Below are 25,778 nucleotides of genomic sequence, written 5' to 3' on the forward strand. Positions count from 1 at the left end.
CACGTACCGGGAGCTTCTTAGAGCGAAATGGCGCTGCTGAACGACGAGTGGTAACGAGCCGAACGTGCATCGATAAGCCACGCGGCACGGCCACGAAAAAAGACTTAGATATTTTGATAGGAGACGATGGGACTTTGTCAAAGATACGATTGACAAATCTAGACACTCTCTGGGACAAGGATTCAGTAGCGATTCACGATGTTGTATCGCTTTTATATGAAGACACAGATCGGCGTTCTACTTATACGTGTTTTACCCATACTGCTCCACAACAATGCATAATTAGCACGGTTGGCTACGAACGGTGCGAAAGAAGTAAAAACATTTTCTTGAGATTTGATGATGACAATCATTCAAGCGAGTGTTGTGACTGGCAGAGCGGGTGTCATTAACCCACCACCACCCGACACAGCCCATTAGTAAGGTTTGTCACGGAAACAAAACATGCCAATTAGTTACTACTTCAGCACAACGTTTCGCCGGTGATTACAACCAGCTTCATGAAGTGATTTGCTAGACTTAGAGTGGGTGAGCATTGCGATTGACAGCGTGGGTGACCGTTGTGGGCTCAAACACTTGGGGGCATTTCAACCTTGAGCCAAAGTGCCACGCCACGCTGGACTCATCTCGAGTCATGAAGGTGAAGACATTGCAGGAGTCTCAGACCAAAACTTACTCCTCTCCATCGCTGACTCTCAGGAAATCCAACTGCTGAACCAGCGTTCCAGAAATCAGCGCCTGGAGACAAGACAAGGCATGGTGGGCTTTTGACGAGGCCAGCATTTTCTACATTAAAACCAAACAACAAACTAACAACTTTTATTTTATTTTACCCACTAAGCTACACAGCTCTTTTTCAGAAGCGACCTGGCCACTCTAAACGCTCCCTTCATCCACATCAACGCCTTCATCCACGGCCGGTGCCCCCCAGTGCCAGTGCATTCTACAAGGCTCCTCCAACACACGAGGCATTCTGAGTATCAGGATTCCCAGTCCTGTTACTGCAGTGTATAGGGTGTTCATGCTTCAGTATTTAGGGTGTCCATGGTGCATTGTGCAGGGTGTTCATGGTGCATCATGTAGGGTGTACATTGTGCAGCGTGTAGGGTGTTCATGTGAAGCTTGTGGGGTGTTCATGGTGCAGTGTGTAAGGTGTTCATGGTGCAGTGTGTTCATGGTGCAGCGTGTTAATGATGCAGTGTGCTAGTTGACGCTGTGTTTAAGTGGAGTGCACCATTAACACCATCCAACGAGGACGGTGTTGTCGTGTTGAAAATCAGGCTAAGCGTGTATTTTATAATCTCTCTTACATATTTCAAACTTTATGTACTTGTCACTAATGTGTGTAGTGTTACGTTCACGCGTGGAGCGCTCTGTGACGATTTCATTGCGAAGGGCGCTTTAATGAATAGTAACGTTTGGCCAAATGACGGAACATAACTGGCAGGGAGGCGACCGCCGCCTACGCAACGTCACCAAACAGTCAGAGGACTAAATGCGTTCGCTGCGATATCATTTTTCAAGCTCGCGGCGTAAAGATTTTAATTCGTAATCGATTTTTTTTGCTGGGGTCGGGTGGCGCGCATCGTGATCTGGCACCCAGCGATTCTCACAAATGGATCGCTACGTTTGGAAGCGAGGAACTGTTCTCCAATTTTTGCCAGTGTGCAGTTTAATTTGTTTGGGTGCGTGATAGCCGACGTGGTAAATATCATATTTGACGACGTGAAAAACGTTGCGAAAGCGTTCTGACACACAATAAATATCACGTGAAAGTTCTTCAAGCACGGTTCACTCGACACAAGCCTCCAATAAATCTTGCAACTTCACATCTCCAATGTTTACAAACGCTTACAACGCACGCACAGTCACAGAACAATGACGTCGTATAATCGGCGTACCGTCAAATTTATCTGGAAATCGTTTATACAAAGCTATTTACTTTTAAGTTTAGTTATCATTGTGAACTAAAATTATTGACTCAGAGCTATATATATTTGGGAGATTTAATATTTTCAAATAGGCAAAAATAAGCCACGAGAATCATGATAGGACGTTCTGCGAAACAGACGATACGATGACCGTGGATATTACATCATACCATGTATTGCCATCTCTCGACAACCCTAAGACTTTGTGATGATGCAAAGTTGTGCAACATTTTCAAGAACCATACACGTTACAGACAAGACACTACAAATCATACCAAGGGAAAATGCATTGCATGAATTAAATCCCGACACTAGCATCGCGACGATTGAATCTAATCGCCAGGTGAGTTTCGTGACTCCGTCGTAATGTGCACCAACGCCTACTTTATTGAGAGCAATATTGGCGAAATAAAATGAAGATCGATCGAATGATCGATCAGGTGACTCGCGGAGTCCCCTATCCCAGACCACCCTGTCAGTACCTGAATTCTGTCGACGCGAACTTTGACCCCTCCGACACTACCCCGTTTGAAATCCGCCAGCATGTCCATCATCGGCTCAAAGCGGCTGCCCCTGTTGGGAGGCGAGCGAGCGAGAGTGACATTCCACAACGCGACCTTCATTGACCCAGAGAACGCGCCGCTCGTCTGTGGGCGCACAGTGCAAAGGTGCAGTGCTATATAACCGGCTGCTGCATCAATGCATTTCCACGATAATCAACGCACAGTCTCATAATAATAATGATTTAGTGCATTTGATATTCGTGCCATTTTTGCAGCACAGGGCTACCAGTAAGGACGGTGCAATTTTCCACGCAGTCTGCAATAGTTTTCGCAGCAAGGAGCGTTGTTGCTGCGCTTCAAACCGAGTAATTTGCTAGCTGACTTTCAAGACATTTGGACCACGACGCCAAAGGCCTTCTCTCCCAAATGACGTCCGGGGATTTTCAACGTCTCCTGCAAAGCGGACGGGCATGCGGCATTTGTACAGTCAATACACCTGCAGAGATGATGCTTCCTGACGAGCAATCGATATACTTCGCTGTGGTCACTCATCCAAATTGCTTGCCAAGCCCAAACTCTGCTTAGCTTCTTAAATGGGGTAGAGTGCAGAAACGGCAGAGCTGTGGGGCTGGCAGGGGAGCTCGCGCCGACAGGAACTTACTTGAGGTTGTCCTCGCGGATTAGGAGGAGGCAGAGTGGCCGTTTGCTCATCTTCCAGCACTGAGACACAAACTGGAGACAGTTCTGTAAAGGAATGGCAGCGATTGGCAATTGTTTGTAATAATAATTATCATCGTCGTCCTCGTCATCATCATCATCAGCCACAATAAATACACTGCTGGATGAAGACCTCCCCAGGCCGCCGCCATCTCTCGCTGCCCTGTGATGTAACAACCCGCCAGCCACGTGCACAAGAGCCGATTTCATCGCTCCATCTCTGCACTGTTCGTCCGCTCCAGCGCATTACCTCCCTTGGCTGCCACTCTGTCGTTCGTCTCGGCCACTGGCTGTCATCTCCGCTAGCGACGCATCCGGCACAAGCCCAATTACGCTTCACAGTAAATGTGATGCCTGTGACCTGTGTATGTTTTCAGGGTCGCAGGGTGGTATAGTGGCACAGTGGTCACACTCGCGCCTCAGAGCAAAAAGGGTCTGGGTTCGATTCCCGACTCGGGCACCTGCGTGGGTTCCCTCCGGGTTCTCCGGTTTCCTTCCAAAGCAAAAAAAACCCCGAGTCTTGGGACTCGATGAGGCTTTTCTGGGTAAGCAAGCACAGTCAGAAATATTAATAGATTCGACAATATCAATAAAAAACTGACGGTCTATATTTGAAAGGCCGTAGTGAGGACCCCTGTTCTCGAGCCACCGCAACGCAAAAGCTCCCTTGCGGGGGCCACTTTCTCTGCCATAAAACTCTGCGTTTGTGGGGGGGGGGGGGGGGGAGGAAAAGGAAAAACATCGAAATACATGAAATGAAAATTAGCTCCGAGCAGTGGGAAATCGCGTTGTATTTCATCGTCAGAGCGGCACGTTAAACCGCGGTAATGGGAACACCCCGTGTAACGAGCTACCTCGCGTCGCCGTTACGATCCATCTCCCTCTCACCGCCTCGCCAGGCGTGAACACTCTGCATGGTTGCCTCTCGCGAGCACCTCCACCACTTGAATCGCCTCGAAGGTAATGGGTCGTGCCTTTTCCTCCTCCTCCTCCACCTCTGGTGGTAGTGTAGGTGGCACCGCGGGGGTGGGTGCAAAGGAGGGTGTGGGGGGGAGGCTATCACCCCACACCCATTCGCTCATTCTTTATTGTTTGTATGTTGAACTTCTTTCGCACCATACGTAGCCAACCGAGCACAAAGTGAACTTAAAAAGGTGTGGGAGAAAATGTATTGGAGGAATAGATAGGTCCTAAGATTCTGACAGCAGCGACGATGCTAGTGAGAGAGGAGGAGACAGGGAGTGAATTCCAGACGAGGGGAGCTGCGACGGAGAAACGACATTCAGCTCGTCTAGTTTGAGAGGTGACGAGCTCGATAATGAGGAGGTCGCTTGAGGCCAATCGGAAGTTGCAAGATGAAACGTACGATGAGACGACGGAAGCTGAATCGGCCGCTTGACTCAGAACGCATGCGTGGGGCCTCACGGAGCTGATTAGCCCTTTACAAATTCCGATGACGTACGTGTAAGATCATCGACATGAAACCAGATGAAAAACTAAAATAACTTTATTGGCACCGATGCTTCCACAAGGCCATGTGTGTGGCAGTTTATCAGCAGCTATCATAGAGTGCAGCCGTGTCGCTACGGTTCTCTGCGTTGAGTACAATGTCTTTAAAAACAACGGCGCTACGGCCCTCTAAATAAATTCACGCTGAGCCTATTGTGCGTGCCGAGATTCAGCGGTGAATGGGCACCCACCCTACAACTTGCAGACGTCTCGGAACGGGAAAGGGTTAAGAAGCTCTCAGGGACGGGTGGAATTGGTCGCGTGTCGTACCGAGTAAACCGCCCCAACTCACCGGGGCACGGAGACAACCAGTTAGAAAACAAGTCCCAGGAGTAACGATTCGGTCCCCGAGCGAAGGCGCGGCACGGATGCTCATCACAGCTGGGGCTGCACGGCGCTCTTTCACCTAAGCCATTTCTAGCTGGCGGTGTGTGTTATTGGTGTTTCCAACCACGGGTAAATCAGCGTGAAATGTTACCGTTGAATTCCTTGCCCCCCTGTCCAGGGCCAGACTCAAGACCTTCCATTCCTTTCAGCTGACTCGGCACTCCGATTGGCCCCATAAAGCAGACGCGGGGCGCACCGGGCGGAAGACAACTCGGCGCCTTAATCTCACCCACAGATCCAATTACACCCACAATTAATTCTCATGCGCATGCGAGAGGCGCTCCTCATCCGCACAATGCCGACTCGCTGACCGCGGAGGTGCAGTTTGGCCTCGCCGAGCGTGAAGGCGAGCGAACAGCGCGGCGGCGTCAGGAGCCGACGACGCAGTCTTCCCGCTCGCACCGAGCGCTGGGTTGGCAGCGGTGGAAATTCCACATTCCTATGGAGGGACCAGTCTACGGCTGACTAACCACTGCTGACTGACAACAATGTGATACTTATTTTGCCCATGGAGAGAGAATAGGCCGCACTCCTGCTCTAGAATGCATTGATTGACATGCGAGCAGGTGATGGAAATTCTACATTCCTATGGCAGGAGCCAGTCTCTGAATTGAACAGTTACTAATCTTGGTTCTTTCGGTAAAGTCATGTAGAAGGGAAATAATAAAATAATAATAAAAATTCAAATAAAATAATAACATTCTCACGACGTTTCGATTGCAACACAAGCAATCATCAGGTGTGAAAACCACAGCAGGAAAATTTGAAACAAATATTTGAGGTTTTTTTTCGCTGTGGTTTTCACATCTGATGATGATTGCTTGTGTTGCAATCAAAACGTCGTGAGAATTTTATTGTTTTAGTTTTATTATTATTTTATTATTTCCCTTCTACGTGACTTTACCGAAAGAACCAAGAATATGAATCCCTGCAGTCACGAAAGCTTTAAATCGAAATTGAACAGTTACTGTTTTGAATTCGCACCGAATCGTACGTAATTTAGTGTCCCTTTTGTCTCCCCGGTGCTGATGTTTACACACCACACCAGGTGGTACTTGTTTAGGGCTGAGTCGACTTAGGGGAGACCCAGGACCTGTACAGGTATTCATTACCCTCGTATTTAGGGGGCGTAATGTCGACATCATTTCACCGGTTTACTTGGATCCTTAGGCTTGTGACACTTGCACGGATTCACGTGCAAAGAAATCGACGTTTTTAAGTTCATATGCTTCTAATGTCATGGGTTTGTGTGGCCTCTGCAGCTGCTATGTTTACTGCAATGAATAGATTTTTCAATTAAATTGTGATCCTAAAATGTGGCAATTAATTCGGTGGGGGGCGGAGGGCAATGGTTAAATCTCCGAGACTATATCTTATATATATATTACAAATATGAGCCATAGCACTGACTCCATTGCGCTTGTTTATCCACCAGAGGCTCACCGAGTCACAAGATTTCGTTTTCAGGAGGGTCCTGCCAAGTTTTGCGCAGTAACGGGAGATGTCGCTACTCTGTGCAATCCCAATATAGTAAGTTGCTAGTAAAGTTTGACCGATGGGATCTTTTTGGCCAATCCCACTGACGTTTTATGTTGTTTCGGTTTAGCTATGGGGGGAAACAGGAGAATCCCGAAGGAAACCCATGCAGGGCAGGGGATAACTTACAAACTCCGCATGGAAAGTCACCTACATCGGGAATCGAACCTTGTTCCTTTCTTGCTGTGAGTCATGAGTGCTAGCATTGCACCAGCACCCTGCCAACCCATTGGCGTCATCGAGTCGTGAATGTTCATAGATGTAACAAAGGAAATACGTTTACAAGAAAATTAAAGTACAAATGTGTAATCAAAAAAAGACCCCATAGTAAACTGACGTTAGGACGCCAAAAAAACATCAGACAATTGCAGGCGGCGTGAATGTCAAATCATTGCAAGTGTAGGACGAAGCACAATTTATTAACATAATTGGCAATAATTTCCGGCTGTATTTGAGTCTCAGCGGACCACAATTAACCTCGAGACACAGCCTACCGGCGAATTAGCGCTCACAATTTGTCTTGCGATGACTCAAGCGCTTGCAACAACACCATTCTGTTGGCTGTGCGCCACGGAGACAGTGCGGGTTCAATAGAGAGAGAGGAGGAGGGTGGAGGACAGGGGGAGGAGGCCGTGTGGTGAGGCTCCGAGGGGAAGCTGTCAGCGTGTGATTAAAATCTGAGCGCAGAGTCATAAATCTTTTGCTCGGAGAAAGTTGGCTGCGCTAAGTTCTGGCCGAAAAGACACCCCGTAATAAAAACGCGTCTGAGCTCGAATAGCCATGATGATTATCGTGACGTTGTTGCTTCTGACAACAATGATTATGTTGGTGTTTCTGCCGCCGATGATACCAATGACGAAGATGCGGACACCGATGGTTGTGGTGATGATCACGATGTTGCTTACGACAATGATCATGATGATGGTCGTAATGGTGAGTGATGATGCTGGTGCTGATGCTTACAATGATGATGCCCACACTGATGACGATAGCGATGATGATTATACTCCTTCTGCTTGTGACAACAATGATGAAAATGATGTTGGTCGAGATGGTGATGATGACACTTAATGTCTATTCATGACAACAATACTGATGATGACGACGATAGTGGTGATGGTGATGTTGTGAACATGATGGTGATTCAGCAATGACATCCTAATTTTCCCAGCATCATCGCTCTTGCTGAGGAGGTAGCTGTCCTGGGAAATTTGTAAGTTTTCACAGAATACAAAAAGTCTCAGATTTTGTGAGTTGCACAATAACAATAACACAGCGCTCAAGACGACGAATTCACACGCAGCTCTCCCCTTTTCTGGATCTGTGAGATATTATTCTTCCCATGATGTGCCAACTGGAGTTGCCACCTGTCCCGGTGTTCCCAGGAGCATTCTTTTGTTGTTCCGGATTTGTGTACCTCTGAGGTGGCAAGCCCACCCCACTCACCATTCTCCACTGCTCCCCACTCACTACTCCATACTCACCACTCCACCCCACTCTGCACTTACCCCCCCCCACTCACCACGATGTTGTCCTTGAGCAGAAGGACGTCTTGGCACATGTAGAAGTCACTCAGGTCAAAGATGACGGGCAGGCAAACCACGGTGCGGCCCAGAATACGATACGTCTGCGTCGAGAGGGATAAGGGCACAGCGCCGTTGGTGACACAAACACACAGAGGGCACAACAAATACAAGAGACCCAGGACCTGCTCCAGACAAAGACAAAGATCCCCCGTATAGCCTTTACAGACTTTTGGGGAAAGTGCTGCTAGCGAGCACCGATGAAGTCCGGCACAGCACATGAGGCGATGGGTGGCTAGCACCACACCCGGCCGCATTTGTCTCCCCGGTGGCGATGTTTACACACTGCACCAGGTACTCAATTGAGGCCGAGTTGACCTAGGAGAGGCCCAGGAAGGTGAAGGATGTGACAAAGTTAATTTTAGAACTTTCGTGACTGCAGGAATTATTATTGGGTTATTTCGGTTAAGTCACGTCTAAAGATAAAATAATAAATTAAATTAAATAATAGAATACGACGTTTCGATTGCAACACAAGCAATCATCATCAGGTATAATGAAATAGCGACATAAAATCTAACCACAAAACTATAGACAGACATATTAGGAGACAGATATCACCAAGATACATAGCGGGAGCAACACATTCCTGCAGTCACGAAAGTTCTCTGTTACCTGTGTTGCTCCCGCTATTTATCTTGGTGATATCTGTCTGCTAATATGTCTGTCTATAGTTTTCTGGTTAGATTTTATGTCGCTATTTCATTATACCTGATGATGGTTGCTTGTGTTGCAATCGAAACGTCGTATTCTATTATTTAATTTAATTTATTATTTTATCTTTAGACGTGACTTAACCGAAATAACCAAATAATGATGTGACAAAGCTTAATTCGCTCGTAGTTCAATCGTCGGAAGATGATTCCGTTGGAACGGGACCGGTCCGAGAGCACGTCCGCTGGTGAGACGGAGCGATGAAGCCAGCTCTTCCGCAGGCAATAGGCGGATTGTTATATCGCGGGAGAGGTGGTGGCGGCGTGAGGAGGCCTTCATCCACCAGCAGATTGACCACGGCTGGTGATGATTTTTATCATTTTTTTCTCACCCCACTAAGCTTGTCGAAAGCACCCAGCGGCAGAGGGCAGAGATCGTATTGTGTCCTCATTGTATTCACCTATTATGCTGCTGCAGGATAGAGCTGTGGTGCAGCGGTTGACACGTCGCAATATCAACCCGGTGACCCGAGTTTGATTCCTAGCCACGGCTTACAACAGTCGCGAGTGATATCTGAACAGAATCCAGTCCCACACCCCTTACCAACCCCGCGCTAACGAACGCGGTGAAGTTACGTCCAAACAATCTCCACACCCCTTACCAACCCCGCGCTAACGAACGCGGTGAAGTTACGTCCAAACAATCCCCACACCCCTTACCAACCCCGCGCTAACGAACGCGGTGAAGTTACGTCCAAACAATCCCCACACCCCTTACCAACCCCGCGCTAACGAACGCGGTGAAGTTACGTCCAAACAATCCCCACAACCCTTACCAACCCCGCGCTAATGAACGCGGTGAAGTTACGTCCAAACAATCCCCACACCCCTTACCAACCCCGCGCTAACGAACGCGGTGAAGTTACGTCCAAACAATCCCCACACCCCTTACCAACCCCGCGCTAACGAACGCGGTGAAGTTACGTCCAAACAATCCCCACACCCCTTACCAACCCCGCGCTAACGAACGCGGTGAAGTTACGTCCAAACAATCCCCACACCCCTTACCAACCCCGCGCTAATGAACGCGGTGAAGTTACGTCCAAACAATCCCCACACCCCTTACCAACCCCGCGCTAATGAACGCGGTGAAGTTACGTCCAAACAATCCCCACACCCCTTACCAACCCCGCGCTAACGAACGCGGTGAAATTACGTCCAAACAATCCCCACACCCCTTACCAACCCCGCGCTAACGAACGCGGTGAAGTTACGTCCAAACAATCCCCACAACCCACACGGCATGGGCAGGCCTTCATCCAGCAGTGGATTGGAAACGGCCGAAAATACGTTTCACTGTCGTGCTACGGCACAGCACTGTACAATAATTTCCCTCCTCGTGTTTGGAAATCTCTCTCGTCGAGTTTCTACAACCCCGCTCGATTCGACAAACGCTGCTCCTCTCTATCTTGCTCATCCATCCATCGCGTGTTAGAGATCTTGGGTTGGAATCCAAGATTCAGTCACTTGTGCTTTATGTGAATTCCCAGGGAAAGCCGCACCGAGTCCCATGACTCTTGTCAAGGAGGGCCCTGCCATGTATTTGATGGGGCGTACTGCTAAGTGACAGCCTGCCACCGTGTGAGTGCGGGGGGCAGGAGACTGGAGTGCATTGCCTCCGCCTGTGAAGTGCGCCAGGGCGTGCTGGGTGGGCTGGTTGTTGTTGCCCTCACGTGCTGGAGAAGGAGGAATCTGTCACATGGCTCTGTGGCTACGCGGGCACTAACGTCCCCTCACGATAACATCGACATGCACATCTCATTATTTAATTATACATTTTCCTAGTGTACCTGGTGCACTAACCGTGTAAAATCATTCGCTCAGTAAAAAAAAAACAGTCGTGGATGACGGATTGAATCACTCGCCGCCAATGTTATCCTCGGGGTGTGGGATCGAACTCGGCTTTCCGGATTCAGAGCGCGGCGCGGCGCGGCGCTAGCCACTGCTCCAGCCTAATACATGTCAACAGCTAAACGCGAGGTACACACAAGGTGTCAATGAGTCACTAAAAACACAGAGGGCAGAAAAGTCCAACCGCTTGGCGAACGGTGCCGTTGGCGAGACTAGCCACTGAATTAAGCAGCTGCTTTATTCTTCTTGGGTCTTTCGGTAAAGTCACGTAGATAGGTTCAAAGAAAATAACAAAATAACCTATCTACGTGACTTTTCCTAAAGAACCAAGAATATGAATTCCTGCAGTCACGAAAGCTTTAAGTCAAGAGCTGCTTTATTGACGAGAAATTATCAGTCATTAGCGTTGGATTAAATCAACAATAAGTGTTGGTGAATGCTAAACGCATCATTACTTCGTCAGGGCATTACCTCATGATTAAATAACTAATTTATACACATTGTACTCACTTAAAAGTAAAAGAAAAATTGCAGCAACAGTAAAACGTTTATGGATTACATTTCTACCTCCGTTATTTAATGTCCCCCCCCCCAACACCGTGTTAATCTGCGTATGCGAGTGAATTAATAAGCGGATGATGCGGCCACATTACACAGTGGTAAATTATCGGTGGGCAGGACGCACAGGAGACGTTAAAATGTCAGGCAAATGAAATTTATTTTAATGCAGGGGCTGATGGAAAATTACCGTGAGCCAGCGCACAGCGGCTCCACTGGCAATCTGTTGCAATGTTTCGAACGGTACGGTGATGCTCGGGCTACTTGTCTGGAAAAGCATCGCTGAGATGTCCCAGGAATATTTTCACAAGGGTTCTGCATTGAAATCGTAGATATTTTATTCCGCTTGTGCCATCAGTGTCACATCACAATATGAAGAATCCATGCGGATCTCATAGCCCATGGGAGTGGATGCCACTGAGCTACCTCCCACACCCCTCCAAACAAGCTCTGGTCCACAGTGTGGAGGGGCAGCCCTTTCCCACCTGCCCCTGCTGCTACAGTGTAATTAATATTCGTCACATGTCTGGCCGAACCGACGTTTGTAATTCTCAAGATATTGGAATTTAGCCAAATTAAGAGCAGAATCAAATTTAACGTGATGGGGATTTTTTTGGTGCGGTCATCGGTGATCTGTCTGACACCATCAACTCGATCAACTTGAGAACTCGGTTTCATCACAGGAGGCTGCAGCCTGGATTAGACCCCAGAATCTCAGCGGTGCCAGGAAAGCCCTCGGAACTTTGAGCTACGTGGCCATCGGAGGAAATCCTAGAATATGATATCCTGCAACAGGCCGCGCTCACAAAACATCAGACAGCACTTCCTCGTCCTCCGTAAAGAGTGCTTCCCCACATATCAATCATCACAGATGTTTAAAGAAAATTTCAGGACATACATAAAGGAAATTAGAGCCCTTTATAAAAATTCTGCTGTATGAAGGCCTCCTAATGCTGTGTCATGGGAGTTGTTTGACCATACTTCACCTTGCTAATCAGTGTGGGTTGGTGAAGGAAAGCCTTAGGACTGATTCGTATAGCACTCTGCACTGACATTAGCCATGGCCAGCAATCAAACTCGGACGCCAGGTTTGTAGCACAGTCCAAAAACCGCCTCGAGACTGAAAACAGTATATTATGGATTAAAATTTAATTCTGAGGTCAATGGGTCGACTCAACCCAACATGATTCCAGCAACAATAACCTATGTACCACTTTGCAGGAAGTTAGCAGTTATTATTATATGAGAAAGGATGGCTCCTGCCACATTAATGTGGAATGTCCAGCACTAGCTCTGGAACCAGCAGTTCTCGTAAGAGCAGCATTGACCTGTGCATTAACATTCCAATTCGGGGTCGACTCAGTCTATCATCCCTCCTTGGATGATACAATAAGTACGAAGTTATTGGCAGTTGTCCTCTAGAGAGAATGGTGTCTGTCGGAAGAATGTGGAATTGACACCACTGACTTGAGGTCTCCAGTGTAAATGTGTGTCGCCAAATTTCTCGTTGGCGCGGTAAATACTTGTATTTGTTGACTTTAGATAAAAGTGTTATTCGAACCCAGGGTCTCTTGGTGCGAAGGCAAACACTCTGCTCTTCCGTATCCCAACCAATTTGAATAAATTCCAGAAATCTGAAAATCGGACTTATATACAAAATTTGGGATGAATCAAACACATTTGTTTGGGATTGATCCATAAATATTGCGCACAGGAAGTGATGTCAATTCCATGGCATCACTTCTTGTCAATTATGTTTTCAGGGGACATCACTTCGACGATACATGCTTCAATTATAAAGCATAAAACATTAAAATAATGGTTTTATTGATTGAGCTATGTATTAAAATGTGTAATGCAATTGTTAATATTTAACACTGAAGGTATAATTACACTGAGTGCATGTACAATGAATGTTAACAACATTGAATACAAATCCAGAAATATCGACATTTTTAATTAAATCCCAAATTTGTCTCAAAATCCGATATGATGGTTTCATATGCGAACAAAATCTGACCCATACCTCTAAGTATGCAGTAAAAATAATTTGGTAGAACACCACTGCCCTTACCTTGGCGGTGCCCAGGCACCCGATGGGACGTGCCGGCCGGCCCGAGAGGCCGAGCTTTGGGTTGAGACCCAGGTAAGAGTACGCCTGCAGACAACAACAACAACAACAAGTCAACGTGACTCTACCTTCACAGACTGAAGAGGTGGAGTTGGGCGGATCACTCAGAAATGGGGCCCTGTGAGAGAGATGCCCAGATGGTTGGTGCAAGTGGTGGGGTGGGGAGGCTTGGAATGGGTAAGAATCGCTGAGGTAGCAATGCTGGAATTCTTGACTCGGATCTTGGGTTTCAATCACCCCGTGATTAAGCTGGCACGCCAAGTGTAAGGTATTGATAGCCATAGCCTGGTAACCAATCATTGCACAAACCACCATTATATTTTAAATGTGGTTATTAATTTAATCCTGCATGTTTGAACTATGAGGCCTCAAATAGGTTGTTATGATTGCCCTTTGGGATGTAAGGTTTTGGGATGTAAATTTATGGTCTCAGTATGGTCACCAACGACTAGTAAAAAGACACAACGGGTTAAATTCTATTTTCGACTTAATTCCCATTATTTCGGCTCTAAGATTCGTACAAGTTTTTTTGATTGCCATACAGTGAACTCTCTTTTCATGGCATATACGTGTTGTGCCCTTCGTCTGGATAAGAGGCAACTGAGAAGATGGTTCAATCTTGATTTGAGGCTTTCGTGACTTCAGGAATCCATACTCGTTGGTTTTGTCGGTAAAGTCACGTAGGTAGAAAACGGCTGAAGTAAGCCTACTTCAGCAGTTTTTCCTTGCTGTGGTTGTCCCACCTGATGACGATTGCTTGTGTTGCGATCGAAACGTCATGATCTATTATTTTTCTACCTACGTGACTTTACCGAAAGAACCAAAGAGTATGAGAAGATGGTCTTCATCATGAGTAATTCTGTGATGTCATATTCTGTGGGCCTTTCTGACATCAGCTGGTGCACTGCTCCCTGCAAGAGTTCCAATTAGGAATGTCCTCATCCTGTGGCCTGACACAACTCAAGTAGAATTGGAAAGCATTTTTTTGACAACTTCATGCCACGACCATGTGCAGGTTACAATGGCGTGCCTTGTGCAAGGCCGTGCAGCAAGTAGGCTGGCAATATAACTCTGCGGGGTTTGAGTATTTGCCTCCCAGATATGTTTTCCACCCAGAAGACAAAGATCCCCCGTATAGCCTTGACAGACTGGTGGGGCAAGTGCTGTTAGCGAGCACCTATGAGAGTCCGCACGGCACACAGGGAGGTGGGTGGCCAGCACCATGCTCGGCCGCCATTGTCTCCCCAGTGGTGATGTTTACGCACTGCACCGGGTAATCATCTGAGGTTGAATCGACTTAGGGGGGGCCCAAGACCTGTTCAGTTAATCGTCACTGTTGTTGGCCACAGGCGGAAATCGAACTCTGCGTGCCAGGTACGCAGCACAAATACGATAATCATTGCGCCACCGATCCCAAAAGACAAAGATCCCCCGTATAGCCTTAACAGACTGTAGGGGCAAGTGCTGTTAGCAAGCACCTATAAAGGCCGGCACGGCATACGAGGGGTGGGTTGCCAAGAACATGCCCAGCCGCCTTTGTCTCCCTATTGGCGATGTTTACACATCGCACCAGGTACTAATTTGAGGCTGAGTTGACCTAAGGGAGGCCCAGGACCGGTTCAGATAATCGTCAATGGTGTTTGCCATGAGCGGGAATCGAACCCGGGTCGCCAGGTTTGTAGCGCAGCGCGCCAACCGCTTCACTACCGCTCCCCACACACGCATGCGCTCGCATTCGCATGCAAGGACTCCCCGCGGTAGTGAGGCCCGGCGCAGCTTGATGGATGCCATTTAATTTTTTTGTTGTCTCCCCGTGCCAGTAGATTCATGGAGAGTGCGACGTGTCGGGCACGGGAAGTCAAGGCGCCGGCGGGGGCCCCGGTACCCTCCCCCCCCTCGTGAGGTCGAACGCCGGTGAGCCCCGACGCGCTTAGTCACGGCACCGCGAGCGGCTCAGTTCAGCCGCAACGCGGCACCAGGAATTATATCGGCGCGCCACATCCGTCTCGCCTTGTATTACCCTCGTAATTTATATTAAAACCTCTTCATGGGATTATAGGGATATAGGAGTGAGGGGTAGTTTGGGGGCTATCACTCTAAATGGGGAAATGCCAAAAGGCTCAAAAACCTCCCCAGTCTATGACACAGCAGATGGAGATGTTCCAGCTGCTGTTCATAGGAATCAGAATATATTAAGTCATCAATGATGGCGACATGTTAACTAAGTCGCCTGGTATACAGGAGGTCGTGGGTTCGATCCCGACCCTGATGCCTGCTGTATATTAGGAGTTTGCGTGTCTCTCTCTCCCGACGGTCACGTGGATTTTTCTCCGGGGCCTCCAGTTTTTCCCTCCACATTTAGAATCAATGTGCGTTAAGATTATTTGGCTGCTGTAAATTGATAAGCCACTTCGTTGAGCTATCAATTGTAGCCAGGTCGCTCAGTGGGCCTGACTTGGCAAAATTAAAATAATTGAGTTTAGTTTTAGTTTAATCTGCTGACGAATGTGCAGGGCTTGAATCCAGGATTTCAGTCGAGTTGGATCAGCAATTTGACGCGGACTGCCACCTCCCCAAGCGGACTTTAGTTTACACAACAACAACAAACAATTACAATCACAAAAGCCTTAAGTGTTCTTCGATGCTGTTCATAATAAATGTAAAGTATTGCTCCAACTGCGATGGCGTATTGATGAAAGAGAAAGTGGTTGATTTCTGGGTTAACAAAGTGGGTGTGTCCTCTACAAGACAAACACAGCGGTGCTTCATTAGAGAAAGAAAATAAAAACTGGCCATTATATAATTTAATTCCGCTTTCATAATTCATATTTACCACCTCGCTAGACTATATAGAACCGCAAGTGATCACGGTTGTGAGTTCAATCAGCAATATTCTTCATGCATCTCCATCACTGCTGATATAATCATAATAGTCATCATCAGTCCTGAATTCGTCATCGTTGTTACCATCATTATCATCACCATCATCCAATTACAAATAGTGTAATCTAAACCTTCAGCAGTCATTAATCCATTATCATTGTTATAATGATCAAATTTCCAAAAACATAAAAAGGTGCAGCCCTGCAATTGCTTGCTCACGACACTGCTGCTGGAAGGGGCCTCTACGAGAAGAAGCTTTGGAGTGCCCCTCCAAAGAGGACTCTTGGCCTCCTCTTCCACACTGGCCTGACGTCGTGGAGGAAGTAGGCGTATCCACACTGTACCCCACCGACTGACCATGATGAACCCATGCACTCACATTGCTGAGTGGACAGGGGCAGTGGAAGGGGGATGTAAGAAACTTGCCCCATCGTTTCAACTGCCGCGCCGGGAGGTGGGATTGAACCTGCGACCATCCGGGTTGCAAGTCTGGTGCGCTAACCGTTGTGCCGCAGCGGCAGCGTCAATGTGGCACGATCCGGAGGACATATGAAGCCAAAAAATACTACAGAAATGAAGAGGAACACGATGTTTCCGAGATGTGTGCCAAGCCTGCGTCAATGCAATTCAGTAATCGCTCCTTCACAATCTTGTCTTTCGAATATAACAAATATACAGACATTGATCTCCCGTATGGCCTTAACAAACTTTTGGGGAAAGTGCTGTTAGCGAGCACCTATGAAGGCTGGCACGGTGCACGAGGGGGTGGGTGGCCAACACCACGCCCGACCGCCTTTGTCTCCCTAGTGGCGAAGTTTACACACAATGGCATCAGGTACTCATTTGAGGCTGAGTCGACCTAAGGGAGGCCCAGTACTGGCTTAGATAATCGTCACTGGTGTTGGCAGTGAGCGGGAATCGCACTCAGGTGGTTGGGTTCATAGTGCAGTGTATCGCTAACCGGTGCACTAGTAAATACATATATATACACACACGATTTAAATGTAATGTGAATCTATAATGGGTTTAAACTTCGAATATTGAAGTATATGCTCTCCATTTGTCTATGTGACAAAGATGACATTCACCGTGTTAAGAAAGCCAACTTGTGCTTAATCCACATTGACAGGGTACGTCTGCTCACAATCATCGGCTCTGTACGACGTGGCTTCTGGGGGGGGGGTTATAATGGCCATGTCAGATCACTCAGCTAACACCACTGAGATCCTGGGTACAAATCCAAGTTTCAGTCACCTGCAATTGCATCATGTTCTGAAGCGCCGTGGTGCTGAGATGTTAACTACCTCGCCTGGCATACAGGAGGTTGTGGGTTCGATCTAGACCATGACGCCTGTATATTTGGATTTTGCGTGTTCTCCCTGTGGTCGCATGGATGTTTCTCCAGGTACCCCGGGTTGTCCCTCCGCATTTAGAAACATGCGTTTGAGTATTTGGCTGCTGCTATCAAGTTCCACGCGATAAGCCACCTCGTTGAGCTATCATTTGTGGCCAAGCCACATCTGAAAAAGAGCAATATAGCTTAGTGGGCCTTACCTGATCAAATAAAACATTGTTTAATATAAAAATTTTTTTTTGATGATGATGACGATGGGGTGGCCAGGAACGGGTGTAGAAACACGGGCGCTACACATGCTTGATGATTGCGAAACTTGTCTTGCGCTACTTTAGAGAGCGCCAATTCCAATTAAGATGGAGATCTTGAGTGCATGCGTGTGCACGTATATGTGTGTGTGCGTGTATGTGTGCGCGTGTGTGTGCGGGTGTGTGCGTGTGTGTGTGCGCGTGTGTGTGTGTGTGTGCGTGCGTGTGTGTACGTGTGTGTGCGTGTGTGTGTGTGTGCGTGTGTATGTCCCGCTGCGTTACGAAACTGCCGACCCGAGTTTGATTCCCGATTCACGGCCAGCACCAGTGACCAGTCCTGGGCCTCCACTAGGTCGACTCAGCCTCAAATGAGTACCATGTGCAATGTGTAAACATCGGTATAGGGGAGACAAAGGCTACATAGCTCAGTGAACCTTATCAGGTAAAATAAAAACATAGTTTAGTTTATAGCGTAACGGCATCAGCCTCGGTCACCAATGCCTGCACGAAAGGTAAAGGCGCAGCGCTGCAATTGCTTGGCTCCCGCCACTGCTGGCGCAAGCGGCCTCCACTGGAGGGAGCGCTCTCGACAGCTCTCATGCTTATTTTAAATAAAGATCCGTCGGGAGGGCACAGGTGCCTGGGGCTCTACCCCTCCTCAGATGATGGACAGGAGTTGGTCACTGCCCTGCGGGGCTTTAGCTGCTGATATGCTCGCTCGGCGCGTGTTCGCCATTTTGCTTTGGAGTTTATGTTAAGTGCTCTACCCCTTCCACATCCCCCTCGATGTCCCTTCTACCCCCTCCCTGTCGTTTGTCGCTCTTCCCTCATCTTCCCTTCCCCACGTAAAAATGCATGCTCCCGCTCGCGGTCCCCACACGGATGGAACAGTGAGGTCAAATTTTCGTCCCCTCCCCTAAACCCAGGAGTGTTGAGTTCAGGTCTTTTGTCCAGGTAATTTCTGCGCCCCCCCCCCCCCTCCCTTTGCCACGATTTATGCTCGTGTTCAATTACAACAAAACATAAAGATCGATCGTGCCAATGTTAAGAGACACGGACGAAGAAAACGCAACAGAAGCTGAAAAGTGCACAAAAAAGCGTTTCCAGAGATACACGCTTTGCATCGCACTGGGAGACAGAGAGTAGGAATACGGTGTTCTGGGAGCAAATGCAAAAAGGAGACGTAGATTTATTTTTGCATGGAAAGTAAAGGAGACTTGGGCCGGACGCGCGGTGGCGTGGTGGGACGATGGACGAGACTGGCGGTGGAACGGCAGCCAATGGAGTGAGCGTGACCGGGAGGACATGAAGTGTGGAGATGGAGCGACGAGATTGGCTCTCTCGCAGGAGCTGGGTGGATTGATTTAGCCTTTTGTTTGAATGGATCGTAACTATATTGCAGTGTTTATTAATTGTGCGTGCAGAGCTTTGAGATGTCGGTTCGAAAGACGCGTTATAAAATAAAGATGATCGTTATTATTATTATTATGATTGTGGCATCGTGTGACCGTGATGGATGGTGACGGCTTGAGAAGACCCTCATTCAGCAGTGGATAGATCATGGCTGAATTTAAATTCGAACAATTAAATTCTAAAAGGCTATTGCTCAACATAAATGGGTGGTGCATCTAGCAGTGGATAGATAATAGCTGCTGCTGCTGCTGTTGATGATGATGATAAACACAGACGGCATATTCTCTAGATTACAAGACACTCCAGAAAGTAAGATGCACTCCAAACGTGTGCCTGGTGTTAACAAAGTGACATAAATCTTATTAGACATGCACACAATACACAGCTACCGGGCTTTGTGACGTACCCCAACCTTCTGATTTGAAATACAGGGGGTAGAAGAGGGATCTTATGGTCTGGAGAATACGGTAACGGAATCCGACCCCACGTGTAGAGAGAGTGGAACCGCGGGGGCCACACTGGTGGTGTCACGGTAGCAAGACGTTAACTACTTTGCCTGGTATACAGGTCGTGGCTTCGATCCCGACTCTTGTATATTTGGAATTGCATGTCTCTCTCCCTGTGGACGCGTGTTTTTTTCTGCGAGTCATCCGGTTTTTTAGCTCCACATTTAGAATCAACGTGTGTTTAGAGTATTTAGCGGCTATACATTTACACGTGATACGCCACTTCGTTGACCCTATAATTTCACAAAGAGCTATTTAGCTCAGTGGACCATACCGGGTAAAATAAAAACGTAGTTTTGTAGTTTATAGTTTTAATTTAGAAGGGGATCGTTACCTTTACGAGCTCCGACTGCGGCCACACCTGGATGGGCTCCATCTGCAGGGGAGTCTGGGACTGGATTCCGTAGGTGTTCAGGAACGCCTGCAGGCTGCAGTCAGATATACAAAGATAAATACCCCCCGTGTAGCTTTTAACAAGGGTGCTGGGGCATCATACACTGACTCACTCACACATCATATGCTGACTCACTCACATATCATACACTCACTCACACAACCACTGACCCATTCACTCATCATACACTAATTCACTCATCATACACACTCACTCATTATACGCTGACTCACTCACACATCGTACACTCACTCACACTACCACTGACTCACTCACACATCATACACTGGGAGTGTCATGCTGCCAGCTATGGCTGCAAAGTGTGGTCGTACATGTTATATATAAGGTTTATTGTTCAATTTAAATCACAGTTCCTATGACTACTGTTGTCACATTGTTTTTATAGCGTTATCTTGGTGATTTCGAAAACATATGGGAAATCTAAATTGTATTATGGTTGTTATTTTTGACTTGCATCACACTGGGATCTTTGCACACAGCGTTTTTTTGTGTGGAAGATTTGCTGGTTTATCCAGGATGTTTCTATTGCGCGTCGTTTCTCCGTTCATATTTTCTTTGTTGCGGTTGCACCCGACTTAAAAGCCGCATGGCTCACAGGCTATACCTAATAAATGAAACTTGAAACTTGAAAGTGCTGTCAGCGAGCTCCTATTAAGGCTGGCGTGGTGCACGAGGGGGGAGTTGGTGTGGCTAACACCACATCTGACCGCCTTTGCCTAGTATGTGCGCATGTATACACAAAGCACCAGCTACTTGTTTAATGCTGACCTGACTTAGGGGAAGGCCCAGCACCGGATATGATAGCAGTTGCCACTGATGTGGCTGGATTCATTGTGCAGTGCATGAACCACTAGGCTGGTGCAGTGTCAATATCAGCATTCCAAGACAAAAAAAAACTCACTCCGCCACCACTCCCATCAACCTCATCATCACTTGTAACACCATCATCTGAATATCACCACCACAACCAATGCCATCACCATATCTACCACTACAACCACGATCAAAACCAACATGAGCACCATCACCATTTTCACCTCATGACCATTACCATCATCAACACCACCATCATCATCATTCCAGTATTATCATCACCGCCACTACTATTACTACGACCATAAATACCACGATCATCAACACTAAAATCACAACCTTCGCCACCATCACTACCACCTGCATCACGAGAACATACCAACACGAGCATCACTACTACCATGACCATCACAACTACCACCAAAATGATAATCACCACCCCTTTTTGTTTGACTCGCCATTGAACAAAGACAGTCACCGCATCGCGCCCTTTCAGACGCGCTTCTGCGGCCATCTGGAACGCTCTTCCTTCCCACATTAGGAAGCCACTGGAGCTATGCACTTTTAATTAATCCAGATTAAAAACTCATGAACTAATTTCTTTAGAACTGCTTTTTGTGTTTAGTTTGTTGCCCTTCCCCCGCACATACAATTAGCATGGTTGGCTACTTACAGTGTGAAAGAATTTGAAATTATATGCATAAATTAATAACACATTTAATCTAATAGGGGGGTGGGGGGTTGGTGGTTTGTGCAATGATAGGTGACCAAGCTATGGCTATCAACACCTTACACTTGAAACCCAGAATCCGAGGCTAGGATCTCAGCGTTGCTACGCACGGTGCGAAAAAAGTTCTACATACATACAACACGACAGCCACCACCGTAATCATAACGGTTTCCTAGGGGGTCATCATCGTCGTCCTGGCAGTGGTGTCCTCAGGAATATCGAGGCCTCCCTCCCACTCACTGTTGGCCCTCGGCGACGATCGTGACGTTGACAGCGACGTTGGTACCCAGGGGCCCCTGGTTGTTGCGGGCGACACAAAAAAAGAGAATAAACACCGCGAAGACTCCGACGAGGCCGATCAATAACAACAACAACAACACCCGCTCCCCGCACGCTCCCAAAACAAACCCGCAGGCACACAGCTCGCGCACAATGCCGGCAACGCTCAATCTCATCTCCAGGCGCGCTCTCTCGCCCAACCTCTCGCCGTGACCTGTTTGTAAAATAAACCGCCGCGGCATTTATGATAACATCAAGACCGATTGCCGCCCCGCTCAAATTGTTATGGATTTTAGCAGAACTTACCAACAGACGCTCGTAATGTTCCTTTCGCTGCATTGTTATTTTAAAGTCAGCAAAAGGTTTCTGCTCATTGGGTGAGGACTTGAATGTGGAATTTCCACTCCTCGGTCAGGGTTATTTTGGGAAGCTTCGTTTGAGCAGCGAGATGACTTCAAGAGTGTCACCAAAATCCGCTTTGGCCAAGATAAAGTTCGTGTGAGGACCCATGATGAATAAATACGTCGCCGGATCACGAGAGATAAAAGGCGCCTTGGGTAACGCCTTCATCCAGCAGTGGATTAACCAGAGCTGATTATGACGATGGCGATTCAACGGGGGTGAGTTGAACACCCGTTAATTTTTCATGGGTAACTCAGTGAGCGGCAGTGGGAAACAGCCGCACTGTGGAGGTTGGGGCGAATGGTTCCCGCTCGTTCTTGGTTAGATGTGTGGTGCCACGGATGAGTAGGAGCTGCCCCATGACTGCATTAAGTTCACGCGACGGCTGGTGAGTGACTCGGTACTGGGCCCACTAACCGTACGCTAAACGTTTGCTCCTCCTTCCCCTCACCAACACAATCATCAATTATGTCACCGTGTCCAACAAAGAGATTCGCAGATTCAAGCAAAAAAAACAAACACGGATGTTTCTTGCGTTTAAATCTGTAAATAATGAAAAAAACACCGTAGAAAGACAATACTAGTGCATTTCGATTTAAAGCTTTCGTGACTGCAGGGATTCATCTTCTTGGTTCTTTCGGTAAAGTCACGTAGAAGGGAAGTAATAAAATAATAAAAATAAAACATAATAAAATAAAATAATTCTCACGACGTTTCGGCTACGTCGCAAGCAGCCGTCTTCAGGTGAAGAATGAGACACTACCAAGCTAGGAGCTTATATATAAGCTGGGTTGGAGGTGGAAGAGCGCCTTAACAAAAAGAATGTGCATATGAAGAGGAATTTAGCATATTCATGGAAAATGCGTAGGAGGTAGGCGGGGGGGTTTCAAAGTCATATTATGCCCATGCATTATGCAGGATCAGCAGCACCAAGGGGGGGTGCAGGGAGTAGCATTAACAAAGGAAAGGAATGTTAATGATAAAGATGGATTCTGGCTTAGCAATCATTTCGATACACATTAGGGTGGGTAGAATAATACATAGTGTTATATTAAAATGTATAAGGTATAGGGTGGTTTATAGCAATACAGTATATAATTTAATGTTGGGTTTATCTATGGCAGTATATAGTACGGTATATGCTCGTGTGATGTAAGAGAATATAGTTTAGATGCAAGCATATTATATAATTTTTACGACGTAGAATTGTAATGTATTACTTGCTGTTAGTAACTCAGCTTATTGTAGAGTATAGTAAGTATACTGATGGTGCTATGCAGTTTATACTTTAGTTTTTTTTATATGTAGTTTATACTTTAGTTTTCTACGTGGTTGTTTAGTAACTGCAGCTACATATCATTAACATTCCTTTCCTTTGTTAATGCTACTCCCTGCACCCCCCCTTGGTGCTGCTGATCCTGCATAATGCATGGGCATAATATGACTTTGAAACCCCCCCCCGCCCACCTCCTACGCATTTTCCATGAATATGCTAAATTCCTCTTCATATGCACATTCTTTTTGTTAAGGCGCTCTTCCACCTCCAACCCAGCTTATATATAAGCTCCTAGCTTGGTAGTGTCTCATTCTTTACCTGAAGATGGCTGCTTGCGTTGTAGCCGAAACGTCGTGAGAATTATTTTATTTTATTATGTTTTATTTTTATTATTTTATTACTTCCCTTCTACGTGACTTTACCGAAAGAACCAAGAAGAATAATAGTGCAGGCTGGAAAACCGTAAGCTTAAAAAAACAACATAAACGTGTACAACACACACAGCCACTTGGGCACTTACAAACACCTTCAGCAGTTAAATTTCGATTTAAAGCTTTCGTGACTGCAGGGATTCGTCTTCTTGGTTCTTTCGGTAAAGTCACGTAGAAGGGAAATAGTAAAATAATAAAAATAAAACATAATAAAATTATTCTCACGACGTTTCGGCCACAACGCAAGCAGCCGTTCACAGGTGAAGAACAGGTCTGTCGGAAAGACAGCGTCTTTCCGACAGACCTGTTATTATTTCCCTTCTACGTGACTTTACCGAAAGAACCAAGAAGACCTTCAGCAGTTGCTGAAGAAGTGCATTGTGGTCCTCTTGTCCTACGTTACCACAAATATAAATCTTAAACAAATGTGACCACCGACCGACACTTCTTCAGTACAAACACTAATGCTTTATTGCATTTGCACAAAGACTGTGGTGCTTTTTGACGCATTCTAATTTTTTGTGGCTATTTCTTGGCCGTATCTTTATACCCCTGGGTGGGTGCCCAAAAACCCACAACGGCCACAGTTGTAGCTGCTGCACCCCTCAACAGGGTAGACAAAACGATTATTTGAGCGGAATAAATTGATGGGTCGACAAAACGACAGGGCATGGTGGGGGGTGGGGGCTTCTCGCGAAGTCTTACGTAACCACGATGGCACGGACGCACGCTGCGTGCGTGAATGGACGCACGCGGGCAGAAATGGCCGAGGAAAAAAAACAATTTGGCACGTTCCCTGTTTTCACACGGTCACACAGCACGACCTCTCCTCGCGACAAGCGGGTGCTTTGAGAACGGCGTTAATTCATGCATTAGGCTTTTCAGTCACGGTTTCCATTGAGTTCTCATCTTTTACACTTTGCAGTTGGAGGATGAATGCCGGCCCCACGCTGCCGCCCATTCTCGGCCATGACGCCATTTCGTCGCTCCATCTCCGTGGCAGTCGTTCTCGCTGGCGCGCATTCCCTCCTTTGGCTGTGGTTCCATCGCCGCCAGTCTCGGCCATCGTCACTTCTAACCACGATGTGTCCAGCCCAAGGCCACGTGTCAATGATGCCTCTGATCTGTGTTTGATCTGCGTTGCGACCCTTTCTGTCTTATTACTCCTCCACGCTGCTTCCTTGGACACTGAACATTTGTCTGAGTGCATTCATGTCTCGGGTTTCACAATCACAAAGTGGCGAGGTGGCGCTGCGGTTTAGAAATTATTGACTCGCAATCATAAGTTTAAATTTCAGTTGGAGCACGGCTCATCATACTTGCAGGGTGGTAAGTCAAGTGGTTTCCTGCAGAGAAAGCAGTCCCTGCCATGGGATTGAGGAGTTTCCACCACTGGCTCAGGACGTGATGAGTTCCAACTGGAATGCTCAGCTGACCAAGAAAAATACTGCGTTGGCCTCCAGACATTTGGCTGTCCCTCACTCCGCCCGTGCGGCAACACAGTTGGAGCTCGTCGCGGATTTCGCCGTTGAACCCCAGCAGCCGCCCCGGTTAACGCTACCAGGGCCGGCAAGGGGGTGGAGCGGCTAACACAACAGAGACAAAGATC

The 25,778-nt window shown here is 47.2% G+C and overlaps 1 protein-coding gene across 1 annotated transcript in view; it reads right to left on the reverse strand.

Annotated features, from left to right (window-relative positions):
• The window catches only part of LOC144732353 (phosphorylase b kinase regulatory subunit beta-like), a 140,260-nt gene that overhangs the window by 24,821 nt on the left and 89,661 nt on the right, over nucleotides 1–25,778 (reverse strand). The window contains exons 15-21 of the mRNA XM_078613832.1: nucleotides 22,022–22,077; nucleotides 20,158–20,251; nucleotides 13,363–13,446; nucleotides 8,106–8,210; nucleotides 3,096–3,178; nucleotides 2,414–2,504; nucleotides 677–738 (exon numbers count right to left, since the gene is read on the reverse strand). Of these exons, the coding sequence (XP_078469958.1) occupies nucleotides 677–738; nucleotides 2,414–2,504; nucleotides 3,096–3,178; nucleotides 8,106–8,210; nucleotides 13,363–13,446; nucleotides 20,158–20,251; nucleotides 22,022–22,077 (575 nt within the window). The remainder of the gene's footprint in view (nucleotides 1–676; nucleotides 739–2,413; nucleotides 2,505–3,095; nucleotides 3,179–8,105; nucleotides 8,211–13,362; nucleotides 13,447–20,157; nucleotides 20,252–22,021; nucleotides 22,078–25,778) is intronic.

This window comes from Lampetra planeri, chromosome 42 (genome assembly GCF_965212315.1).
Source record: "Lampetra planeri chromosome 42, kcLamPlan1.2.h2, whole genome shotgun sequence".
In the NCBI taxonomy this organism is placed as follows: domain Eukaryota; kingdom Metazoa; phylum Chordata; class Hyperoartia; order Petromyzontiformes; family Petromyzontidae; genus Lampetra; species Lampetra planeri.